Source organism: Aquarana catesbeiana, linkage group LG02 (assembly GCF_042186555.1).
Source record: "Aquarana catesbeiana isolate 2022-GZ linkage group LG02, ASM4218655v1, whole genome shotgun sequence".
Classification (NCBI taxonomy): domain Eukaryota; kingdom Metazoa; phylum Chordata; class Amphibia; order Anura; family Ranidae; genus Aquarana; species Aquarana catesbeiana.
Genome location: NC_133325.1, coordinates 764,933,430 through 764,946,691, shown reverse-complemented (window position 1 = coordinate 764,946,691; position 13,262 = coordinate 764,933,430). Strand labels below are relative to the sequence as shown.

The window sequence follows — 13,262 nt, the reverse complement described above, 5'->3', positions numbered from 1 at the left end:
ACTGGGACAAGAGATGGTTCAAGACATTCTGCAAATCTAAATGCAGCAGTAAAACCAATCATTCCCCTCACCATATATCCAATTTAGAAGTATACAACTCTACTTAATTATCCCTATGCAATTCATCCAACAAAACCAAGTGCCATGCTAAAGTGCCAAATACATACCAGTAAAAAATCTATAAGTTGAAACATCCTATCTTAAAATAATATATATATATATTGTAGTGCTGAAAATATTATGCAATAAATAATGACGTAAACATCTCATTACTGTGTCTTGCATTATTAAAAACAATTAACTGTGCTAAGGTATTTAGTGATGTCCTTAAAAGAAAATTTATGAATATCCGTCCACAAAAAATCCACCGTGTCTAAAATTTCACACTGCGGTCTGTGTCAGTACCCGCGAGCTTTGATACCTCCCTCAGGTGCAACCACTTTTGTCCCCTGCAGTGAATGCACTCACCAGATGTTGAGACACCATTATTTACAGAGTGGGTCCAAGAGTGCTTGTATCGTTTATATCTGCACTCCTCTCCAGAGTTCCTGGTACCCCAGTGGTAGCAGACCAGTGCCTGTTTGCTTCCAAAGGTCCCGGTCTACATCAATCACATATATACATTGGGTACAAACAAAAGGCTTCTATAGTGTATAGTTTATTAAAATAATATACATAAAATAAATTGCAATAAATTGTATTTCTCTGAGTACATACGCATGTTTCAACCACCGGAAATTGCGCCACAGGCCAAACCTCAGCCAATACAATTAGTCAGCAAAAGGTCATTGTCAGAACTGCACAGTGATGAATATCTGTAATAGGTTGTATGCTTAGAAATTGGATAAATGATGAGGGGAGTGATAAGTTTTATTGCTGCATTAAATTTTTAGGTTTATATAGTTTGAGATCAGTGGGATATTCAGTGTGCAGCAGCTGGCATCAATTGCAGGGTCTAAAAAGTACACAGATGTTTCTATATTTGCTTGACTCAGCAAATCTGACTACCCTTGGGCAATTTTTGATTGATTTTAGAGATGACAGTAGGGGTAGAGCTTTGAACTCTATTTTGCACCCCTTTGAAACCACCGATTGAACCCACAAGTCTGGGACCCAGGAGGCAAGCTATAAACAGACGTCCCCCTACTCTTGAGAGTGATGGTGCCCCTATATTGGGAAAGGGCATTGGGGAAGATTTGTGGGCTTTGTGGACCAAGTTGTATGCTGAAAAGACTAAAACTTAGGTTTTGAGGTCTGAGTAGAACAATTGTGTTGTGTTTTGAAAAGATGGAGGCTCCTGAGGAAAGGAGGGGGGTTTGGAGTCTCCTGCTGTTTAAGTAGAACCTTGCCTCTTGTGACATCTTTTATGAATTTGTGCCTCCAAAAAAAAAGACATCCACCTTTAAAAGAGCATACATGACAGCCACATTTTACAGGCAGCTTCAACTGCCAAGCCTTTGAAACACAAGATTCTGCATGTGAATGGGGATTAGGGCTATTGTGGAAATTAGTTTCATCACATGTTCTAGGAGAATCAATACAAAAGAGCAGAGTAGAAGGTAACTGCCGCAAATTGCTCAGGTAAGGCAAAGTCTGAAAAACAGAATTATGTTGGTTATTTATTGCCTTAGTCCAGTCAGCTGCTATTTGACAAATCGTAGTGACAGCTGGTCGAGAGCTGGGTCTGCCAGTGTAAAGAGAGCACCTTATAAGCTTCTGAAACTACAGAATGTTTCAATGAAGGAGCATTTTTATTGGTATAGTGAGATGTTTAATGCCACGTACACACGATCGCACATTCTGACAACAAAATCCATGTTTTTTTTCCGACGTATGTTGGCTCAAACTTGTCTTGCATACACACGGTCACCAAATCTTGTCGGAAATTCCTAACATCAAGAACGCGGTGAAGTACAACATGTACGACAAGCTGAGAAAAATGAAGTTAAACAGCCAGTGCGACTCTTCTGCTTGACTGCGAGCATGCGTGGAATTTTGTGCGTCGGAATTCTGTACACACAATCGGAATTTCCGACAACGGTTGTAAATTTGAGATCCAGATCTCAAATTTTATTTGTTGGAAATTTAGACGGAAAATGTCCGATGGAGCCTACACACGGTCGGAATTTCCGACAAGCTCCCATCGAACATTTTGCCGTTGGAAAATCCGACCGTGTGTATGCGGCATAAGAGTGGAGCCGACCATATATTAGAGAACTCATCTTCCACTGGACAGAGTTTGCCAATAATTTTTAAAGGAGTAAAAATCTTTTCTGGGGTGACCCACTCTTCAAAATGCCCACTATTCAGGAGCATGTCTTTATAGATTTTGCAGGTCTTTTTGTACCCAAAGAGGCATGACAGGGAATAATTAAGTGCAACAATGCCAAGGCTTTTGTACACAGCAGAAAAATCCCCACAATAGTAAGTATGTTGCAAGAAGCTGCAGCTTCAGGAGTATAGGAAGCTGGAGTAAGGGTTGCAAAGATATATCAGCCACCTAAAATTTTCGACCGAAAATAGGGTTATCAGCGTTTTGCCGATAATGCTGCGTCCCGTTGACATTGATGCAAAAAACACCAAACATATGAATTAAATTTAAGAAAAAAAATGTTTAAAAAAAAAAAAACTGTAAATTTCGATTTCCGGCCAGATGCATCCTGAATTTTCTGGTTTCAGCACACCACTAGTTTGGGGGTGCAAAATATTCTACAGCCTCATCTAACACTGTCCCTGGGTCCTCTTGGTTCCCTTCTATGTCCACCTCTTTAAGGCAGGGCATATTGTGATCCGACTCATGTAAAGACAGAGGAGCTGGAGATTAAACAGTTTATTTAGGAAATTTGAAAATATACTGTAACTAGTTAAGCCAAGAGGTTTCTTTGTAAGGGAGAAGAGGTCCATCACCTTAGGACACCAACAAAAAACTGACTCATGGAGTGGGGTAGGGTTACAGAGGAGGCACCCATGGGGCGTGTCCTCAAAAATTTTGCTAGTGTTTAGTCACCTGAAGGTACAAGCCTAAAGCCAAGGATCTATGAAGCAGTGCCCTGGTGCTCCATTTTTTGGGGGGCACTTACCCCATTCAGGTCGTGGGCAGCTTTAGTGGCTTCCCTGGCATCTCCTCCTAACCAATCTGGTCTTAGGACAGGCTGGCTTCCTGTCCTGATTGGCCAGGAGGAGAAGCAGGAAGACAATAGTGAATGTTAATTCGCTAATCTCACAAGTAGGTGGGCTGGGGGCGTATTGCTCTGCGGCTCTAATCCTGTGCTTAAAAAATTGAGATAAGGGGCTGGCGCATAGAGATTAGAGGGGTGGCGCCCCTTATGGACTGGCCGCTGCTGCTATGAAGCCTGTGACCAGTACTGTAAGATTAAGATTTTTTTTAAACATTTTACTGGAAAGTTTCATGTGACAGAAGAGTAACATTAAAAAGACATACTATTATCAGGAATGATGTCCATATCCCAAGGGCTCAGCCTCTCAATTTCTGTATTATCCCACCTATTACGAAGAAATGCATGTAAAACAAGATTTATCAAAATGTTAATCAAATGTATAAAGAAAGGACACAGGGGAAAGACAAACTTACTTCACAGTATAACATTGGAAAAGGCTATCTGGATATTCGGGCCGGTATGGCTCTTGACTCAACACTGTTCCAAACCACCAAGCATCGTCTATTATAGAACGGAACTTGTCACCTAAAGAAGAAAAAAAAAAAAAACAGAAGAGGAGGTAAAAAGTTGTGAAAGTAATTTTTATATAATGGTTTCCGAACTCCCATTAAAGAAGAGTTTTAGGACCTTACAGGATTTCTGTCTCAAGTTTCAAGTAAACATGCCACTTGCATCTTAATGGGAGTGTATGGTGGTTTGGAACATACACTGATCAGCCATAACATTATGACCACTGACAGGCAAAGTGAATAACCTTAATTAAATTGTGACAAAGGCATCTGAAAGCAGGTGGGATATATTAGACATCAAGTGAACATGTCCCTGAAGTTGATCTCTTGACAGCAGAATAAAATGGGGAAGTGCAAGGATATGAGCAGCTCTGACAAGGGCCAAATTGCAATAGCTAGATGACTGGGTCACAGCAACTCCAAAATTGCAGCTCTTGTGATAAATCCTGACCACTGCAGACTGGGAACTCATCATAAAGTGGTCCAAAGAAAGAAAATCAGTGACAGGGTCATTAATGCACATGGAGAGCAAAGGCTGGCCCATGTAGTCCAATCCAATAGAGGAGCTACTGTCGTTTAAAGTGCTGACACATACACATTATATATATATATATATATATATATATATATATATATATATATATATATATATATATATATATATATAGATAGATAGATAGAGATAGATAGACATATATATATATAGAGATATATAGATAGAGAGATAGATATATATAGTTTGTAGAAGCTATAACATTTGCGCAAACCAATCAATATACGCTTATTGGGATTTTTTTTTTACCAAAAATATGTAGCAGAATACATATTGGCCTAAATTGATGAATAAATTAGATTTTTTACATTTTTTATTGGGTATATTTTACAGCAGAAAGTAAAAATGTATTCGGTGCATGCACACTCTTGAAAGGGCACTCTGTGCCGTTTCAAGCTGGGGTCATGCCGTGACTGGCGGCTCCCGCGGAGTGATGTCACCCGACTCCGGCCAGTCACAGAGCTGGAGCATGCAGCCCCGGAAGGAAGAGGGGTGAAGAATGGACGTTCGCTGCTAGTGAGGAAATCGGGGACATTGCAGGCTCCTGTGTCAGGTAAGTGACACATAATGGGCTACTATGCGATGCATAGTAGCCCATTATGCTTTACCTTTGCAGGGAAACAAAGAGGAAGTAAAACCCATCAGGGTTTACTTCCTCTTTAAAGCGACGCAGAGCCAAATTGTAGAAAGTGCTCTGATGAGAAAGGAGGTAAAATCTTCTGGGGCTTAAGTGGTTAAAGTAACGCAGTGCCATGTTGCAAAAAAAAAAAAAAAAAAAAGACCTTGTCATGACGGGGGGTAAACCTTTAGGAGCTAAAGTGGTAAAAAAAAATGACAAAAAAAAAAAAAAACTCTACAAATTCCAAATCTTTGACTGAACTTTGCTTTAAACAAAGTAAACCTATAGGCTCCTAAAATAGTTGCTAGTTACCATCACCCACAGAGTGAGGGGGGAAAAACAAAAAACAAAAACACACCCTTACCAAAAAAGGGCAATAAAGGCGAGAAAAGAAAACCCACACAAAAAAGGCGATATGATGTTCTTTTTACAATTTTATTAAAAATTGCGTTCTTGATTTCAGATGGTTCTTTTCCTGTTTTATACCAAAGGAAACAAAAAGCTATTGCTTGCTGGTTAAACAGCAATGCATAATACAACACCATTAAACAAACAACAATAATACTTCTAGCTGACATAGGAATGTCCCTATTATTAAAACAACAGTGATAATAATACAGCTGCTTGATTCAGTTATCGAAACAGACAAAACTTACCAGCCTGCCAGTTTGTACTCCGAGCATGATCATAGAACTGTCTTAATACAAGGAAGTCGATCACATCTGGCATGTCATGATATCTACAGAAAAAAAACCCATGATCAACATTTAACTCTCAGTAGACAGCCCCCAAGGCTTCAGCTGACCTGCAGATATGGCTAATCTGCAGGAGGGGGGGAGCTACATTTTAATCAAGCAGTGTGTGAAATATGCTAAATTTTATGCTAAAATATTTCTGCATCATCAGAGAATGTACCACGTAAATTTAGGCAAAAGCTGCAAAAAAATTCAAACAACTAACCTTAGTGCGAAAAATATGATGTTAGGGATACAAATTAAAAGGACACATGGGTAGAAGGAGCTCAACCTTTTTAAAATTACTAACGTAATTTTCAATAAAATTCAAGTGCATGACTCTAAAGATTTATGAAGCTCACTAGCACTGGGTGTACACTACACAATTGCCAATGACCCAACCAATTCAGGCATTTGTATGTTGAAACCAGTCACAGTGGTCTGGCATAGGGATACGCATCCATCACAACTTTTCTGCAAGGTGTAATATATCTGCTACCAAGGAATCAAATCGAGAAGCTGAGGTGGACACGGTCACAGCCTACAAATCTATAATTATCTACTATTAGGGCTTCCATCACCTTATAAACTTGAGAAAATAAAAGTGTTTAACTGGTATAAATAGTGATTAGGTTATAAATAATCAAATCAAAGCAAAAGGAAAAACATACTTGAGAGAGAAGAATTGTCCCATGAGCTTTCCACTAACATGGTCTATCAGGGCAAGTTTAAGACAGCACAAAGTGGGAGGTCCAATGTCATATCGGATCCCAACAATTTTCACCAACTCCTGGTCCTGGTCAAAAACATAACACGTAAAGAACTCAAGACCGAGAAGAGAATGTCTACACAAAGATGTCTAGGTACAACATTCTTCTGGCACACTATAGGATACCCCTTGAATCAGACTACAGAAATGGAGCACTTACCCTAAGTTCACATTTTTTCCATGGCTCTTTCATTACGTTTAAGATACTGAGGTTCCTTCTCCTGACTGCATTAATATACGCTTCGTGACCTTGTCGGAAGTAAACTACCTGTTAACATATCAATGCAAAACAAAACACAGCCATAGGTTAACAAAACTGACTACAAATGTTATAGTGAACCTGTATTTAACCAATTCCCTACCGGGCCTATTCTGGCACTCCTCTCCTACATGTAAAAATAATCATATTTTTGCTAGAAAATTACTCAGAACCCCCAAACATTATAATAGGATTTTTTTCATCATACTTACCTGTAAAATCCTTTTCTCTGAGTATATCATGGGACACAGAGTCAGGCTAATATTCATTACCTACTGGGTTATACTCCACTGCCAGGTGAAAGGACACTGGTAGACCAAAGGTCTTCAGACAGGAAGTGATCCCCTATATAACCCCTCCCACACAGGAAGCACTTCAGTTTTGTAGCAAGCACTGAATCCTCAAAAAAGAGGGGAGGGATCTCTCTGTCCCATGATGTACTCAAAGAAAAGGATTTTACAGGTAAGTATGACGAAAAAATCCTATTTTCTTTTTTATACATCATTGGACACAGAGTCAGGCTAATATTCATTATCTACTGGGACATCCCAGAGCAATAGCCTTGAGGGGAGGGAGACACCCTGCCAAACAATAGCTATCAGAACTTGTATGGCAGCCCGCAGTACACTGCGGCCGAAAGCCAAATCCTTGGCTGATCGAACATCTACTTGATAAAATTTTGTGAACGCATGCACTGAAGACCAGGTAGCAGCCTTACAAATCTGAGCCACAGATACCTGATGGCGAAAAGCCCAGGAGGTCCCTACACCCCTGGTAGAATGAGCTCTCACACTAAAGGGGGGAGCTTTATGTTTCAGACCGTAGGCCTGAATGATCAATTGACGGACCCAATTGGCAATGGAAGCCTTGGAAGCTGCCTGTCCCTTCTTGGGTGCTTTTGGTAAAACAAAAAACGAATCTGATCCTCAGATCTCCGCAGATCTAGACAAATCTTGACTGCCCAAACATCCAATGAGTGCAGGCGTCTCTCTTCCGCCGAGCGAGGCTGAGAAAAAAGGCGGCAAATAATATCCTGATTTAAATGAAAGGAGGACACCACTGTTGGCAAAAAGTATGGAACAGGTTGTAACACGACCCTGTCGTGGTGAAGGATCAAGTACAGTTCCCTGCATGAAAGGGCCGCCAACTCCAACACCCTTCTAGCCGAGGTGATAGCCATCAGGAAAGCTAGCTTGCGTGACAGCAAGTCTAATGGAATTTCCTTGTTCAAATGGTTGTTTCTGTAACAGACAGCAAATTTAGAGATTGTAAATTGGAGTGGAATATAGGACCTTGAGACAGTAGTTTGGGGCGACGTGGAAGCATCCATGGCCCGTCTATTGTCAGTCTCACAATCTCCAGGAACCAGGGCCTTCTGGGCCAGGCTGGTGCCACCAGAATGACTGGAACCCCCTCTCTCCGAATCCTGCACAATCAATGTGGAAGGAGAGGGATCGGATGGAAAGCATAAACCAGGGAGTACTGGCTCCATGGAACTACCAGAGCAACTGCTCTGATTGCCAGAGGATCTCTTGTTCGAGACACAAACTGCTGTAACTTGTTGTTGAACCTGGATGCCAGTAGGTTGACCTCTGGCCATCCCCAACGTTGGCAAATTTCCTGGAACATCCCTGGGTATGGGGACCATTCCCCCGGCCGATCTGCTGGCGGCTGAGATAATCTGTCTTCCAGTTCTCTACTCCCGGGATATGGACTGTCGTTATAAATCGGCACATGTCCCTCTGCCCAGACTAGTATGTGGTTCACCTCCTTCAGAGCTGAACGACTCCTGCTACCGCCTTGGTGGTTTATATAGGCCACTGCAATGGCACTTTCGGACTGAATCCTGATAGAGCAGTCCTGAATTTTTCACCATCCATGACCGTAGGGCCATACGCACTGCCCGTAATTCCAGGACGTTGATGGGCAGGATCTGTTCTGTCCCTAACCATTTCCCCTGAGCTGTGAGCCCCACTAGAGTCACTCCCCAGCCTGAGAGACTGGCATCTGTAGTCAGTACTCTCCAAGTTACCAGGAGAAAGGATTTTCCCTTTCGCAGGTTCTGATCCTGCAACCACCAGTTTAGGCTTAAGCGTGCCCGAGGAGATAAGCACGCTGGATAATCCAGGGCTTGTCCTCTGTTCCAGGCCAACAAGATGTCTTGTTGTAAAGGCCTGGAATGGAACTGGGCATAGGGCACTGCCTTGAAGGAGGATACCATCCTCCCTAGAAGACTCATACAGAGCCCAATGGAGGGTTGTCTGGTGCCCCTTACTGACGTACCAGAACCTTTAGGGCACAGATCCTTACAGATGGCAAGAATACTCTTGCTTGAACCGCATCTAAGATCAGACCTAAATACTTTAGACTTTGGGCTGGTTTCAAGGCTGACTTTTCGGTATTTATGATCTAGCCTAAGCTTTTCAAAAACTGTGCATATTATGCTCTGTTCTAGAGCCAGTAATGAGTGATCTCTCAGTAGGAGGTCGTCCAGATACCCGAGCAAAAGGATCCCTTGGGCCCTTAAAAGACCCAACACTGGTGCTAGGACCTTTGTGAACACCCAGGGAGCTGTAGCCAGCCTGAAGGGTAGAGCCACAAAATTGAAAATGACGTTCCTCTACTGCAAAACGTAGGAACCTCTGATGAGGTTGAAAGATAGGTATGTGTAAATACGCGTCTTTTATATCGATGGAGGCTAGGAAGTCTCCCCTCTGGAGTGAGGCTACTACTGAGCGGACAGACTCCATCCGAAAGGACTGTATCAGTAGATACTTGTTCAGGGCGCTTAGGTCCAAAATGGGCCTTGTGTCCCCCTTTGGTTTCTGAACCGTAAACAGGTTTGATTAAAACCCTGTGCCTCTTTCGGATACCGGAACCTCTACAATCATTCCTAAATGCACTAGATTATGTAGTGCCTGAAGCAATAAGATTCTTTTTGGAGGATCCGAGGTAACACTGGATCTTAAAAACCTCTAACTCCAGCTTGTAACCACGAGACATAATTGAGGTGACCCACTCGTCTTGAATTATTGTTCTCCAAATGTCCGCAAAGTGCAGCAGCCTTCCCCCCACTCGATGGAGTGGGGGCGTCCCCTCAAAAGGAGGGCTTGGTGCTGGGTTTAGAAGAATCTTGGACCCAGGGTTTCTTCTGGCCCTGCGGCTTGCCCCCTTTTGGCAACGGAACCGCCTTGATGCTGAGACATTGGAGGAAGCAGTCCCTGAGGTTTAAAACGAGGGACTTCTGGTGCTTTTCTTCACAGGAGGTAGAGAAGTCTTCCCTCCGGAAATCTTTTGGATATATTTGTCCAAATGATCACCAAATAAACTGTTTCCAATGAAAAGGGAAACCTGCCAATAACTTTTTACAAGGAAGCTCGGCTGACCAGTTCTTAAGCCAAAAGAGTCTGCGCATATGTACAGACGAGAGAGCCAAACGAGAAACCTGCTGTATTGAATCATTTAAGGCGTCAATAGCAAAACACAGTGCTCGAGAAATATCTGTCTTACTTTCAGGCAAATCATCCTCCCGGTTAGGCCTATCAGGGCATTTGACCTGATCCTTTACAGACTGGCAGATACCAATTGCTGCAACAGCTGGCTGAATAGCTGAACTGGCCCAAGAAAAGGAAGCCTTTAATAATGACTCCAATTTCTTGTCAGAGTCTTTTCATCCATGGGATATAAAAGGGAAAACCCCTTAGGAGGAAATAAAAAAACCTGTCAGGATGTTCCCAATCAGCATACACCGCCTGTTCCAACAGGGGGTGTAGGGGGAAAGCCTGTGCGGCCTGAAGAGGCCTCAGGGATCCCAAAGAGGACTAGGGGGGCTCAGTCACCTTTGCAAGAGGTAACTTAAAGGCAAAATGAACCATTTCGGTCAGAGTAAGGATCAAAAGCCTCTGCGACTGAGAGGCAGACAGCAACTGGATATCTTCTTTTCCAGATTGCTCGGAAGCTGACTTATCTGACGGGCCCTCCACAGAGTCCTGAGCTTTAAGCTCTTCCCCATCCTTAATCCATTCCTGCTCCAGACTAGGAGGCTCCGGAGAGGGGGATCTGTCACGCTTTCTGCTACCCTGCGGGATGGAGGCAGTCATGCCAGCAATCCTGTGCTTTAACCCGGCTAGGGCCGAGGACAGTTCATCCTTAGTGATAAAGGGTGAAGCAGTAGCATTGACTGCAGGCACAATACCAGATAGGCGCAGCGGCTCAGATTGCCCGGAAGCCTCTGGTCTTTCAGGGGATACAACACTAGGGATACCACTAGGTTCATGAGGAACTACTGACAACATTGGTGTGCCCTTCCCTGTAGTGTTAGCCCTGCTCCTCTTTTTTGAAGACATTTACTAGCCACAAAAAGAGTACTTGGGTGTAGTATTAAAACACCTCAGAAGGGAGACCCTTTAGCCGGTTCCCGACTGGCTCACGCAGATATACTACGAAAGAATGGCTCTCCTGGGCGAAATCCCGTATATATACGGCTTTGCCCAGGAGCGCCGCCGGAGGTGTGCGCCCGCTGCACAGCGGGGGACCCGGATGCACATGGCCGGCCACGCGCGTTCGCAAGCACGAGAGCCAGCACGGGGATTTGTAACAATTTATCAATGGAATAGACTTCCTGTGTAAGTGAAAAAAGTTTAACCACTTAAACACTAAACCTTTTTCTGACATTTGTTGGTTTCAAGTTAAAATGATTTTTTTTTGCTAGAAAATTACTTAGAACCCCCAAACATATATTTTTTTAGTAGACACCCTAGAGAATAAAATGGTGGCTGTTGCAATATTTTATGTCACACTGTGCAGCGGTCTTTCAAATGCAATTTTTTTGGAAAAAATTACTTTAATGAATAAAAAAAAAAAAAAAAAAATCTAACCAGTAAAGTTTTTTTTTTGTATAATGTGAAAGATTTTACGTCGCGAGAATCGTGATCTTTTTATTCTAAGCAAAAAATTTGTGATTCTCATTTTGGACAGAATCGTGCAGCTCTATGCACTATTTTATCATTCAGTTTTTGGGGATAGCAGCTCATTAGCATTTTTTTAATTATTTTGTGGCGCGGGATTCATCACTGTTTTTAATATTTAAATGGTTAAACTTCTCTCATCTACACGCAGAGTTCTTTCCTTTGATAAAAGAACGAAAAGATAAAGTTTCTACTAATTACAGTGTTGTAATAAAACTTGGCAGGCTGCCTGGATTTTTTTTTTCCAGCTGTGAGAACTCTGTAAAGATTGTGACATGCTGTTTTGAAGATCAGGAAGGGAAAAAGATTGCGATTCCTAACGATTAATCGCGCAGCTGTAATATATATATATATTTATTTCAATACATTTAAATATTCATCAGCACATGGTAAATGCAGATACTAGGTTGAGGTTGATTCTTGTACAATGCTTACTATATCTTAACCAAACCACCTGACATTTCAGGTTATAAAAGCTCCTGAGAAAGTGAACACTAGATATTGACAAAAAGGTCTCACTCATCTATTAACTCACTTCATCTCCCATTTGTGGGACAAAAGGGGACCTTCGAGGATTTGTATCTGTGATCCATACTGAAGGATGCCATTCATTTGAGAGCTCTCTGCTTACAGGAAGCCTCTGAACACCTTCCGCAGACTAGAAAACAAATGTAAACGTCAGATTTAGAATGGGGTAACACTAGCCGACTAAAAAGGATGTTCAGCATGCAGCATACCTCATTCTCATTTCTGGGTTCGGGTGACCTCTGTCTTGGAGTTGAAGCCTTCTCTGGGGATTTCTCCTCTGCAGAGCTCTCATCCTCAGAACTGCTGATAAACTTTTTAGCTCTTTGCCTCGCAGAAACTCTGCTAGGAGGATGCAGGTTATTTCCAGCATTTGCCGTCCAATCAGAATACTCGCTGGAAGAGTCACTACAACACAGAAAAGGTAAAAAAACTGCTTTAAAAGAGGGCCTTGTACATTGGAAGCTGTTCCCGAGGGCTGAGGTTTTCCACACTACTGTTCACCATGCTTTGTTCCACACTGTGTTAGGACAGCCATTTTCATAAGGAACTGGGGCTTTGCTTCCTTATGTCAAAGTTGCCCCACCTTCTCCCATAATTGGTGGCGTAATGATCAAGAATCAGAGAAGAGATAGAGAAAGAAGGGATTCACAGAACGACTGAAGCAAGAGCTGGGAGATTTTTTTTACTGCTGGTCCTCTCTAGCAACGATTACACTGATACAGTAGTACCATCATCAAATCTACAGAACAGGAGTGCCTAAGCACAGACAGTGCATTGATATTTACCTGAACTCAAGACAAAAAGGTAAATCTTTCAGGGTACTGCTTTGGCACAATTACCATTTCTAAAGGTTTCTGATAAGATAACAAATCTTTAGGTTTTGGGACTAGGTATGCAAAATTGTAAATAAGCAACTCATCAAAAATCTGAAGGTTGCTCCATAGTAGCTATTATTGGCCAGACTGGGTGTCCTTACAGGCTATAACTTGCTTTCCAATTGCGATAGATTCAATACTTTGGACCCCCTCCAAATGGTCTATTGGCCTTAAAAAGCTATAAGAAAATGGAAGAGCTTGAACAAAAAAAAGAAAAAAATCAGTAGAGATGTAGGAGACTACAAAACAGGGACAGTGTTTGAATTGCAG

At 42.2% G+C, this 13,262-nt stretch overlaps 1 protein-coding gene across 1 annotated transcript in view; it reads right to left on the bottom strand.

Moving 5' to 3' along the window:
* Positions 1-13,262, bottom strand: part of LOC141129299 (bromodomain and WD repeat-containing protein 1-like) — a 189,139-nt gene that overhangs the window by 46,564 nt on the left and 129,313 nt on the right. The window contains exons 23-29 of the mRNA XM_073617246.1: positions 12,327-12,522; positions 12,125-12,247; positions 6,524-6,631; positions 6,266-6,390; positions 5,517-5,599; positions 3,593-3,704; positions 3,443-3,504 (exon numbers count right to left, since the gene is read on the bottom strand). Coding sequence (XP_073473347.1) covers positions 3,443-3,504; positions 3,593-3,704; positions 5,517-5,599; positions 6,266-6,390; positions 6,524-6,631; positions 12,125-12,247; positions 12,327-12,522 — 809 coding nt within the window. The remainder of the gene's footprint in view (positions 1-3,442; positions 3,505-3,592; positions 3,705-5,516; positions 5,600-6,265; positions 6,391-6,523; positions 6,632-12,124; positions 12,248-12,326; positions 12,523-13,262) is intronic.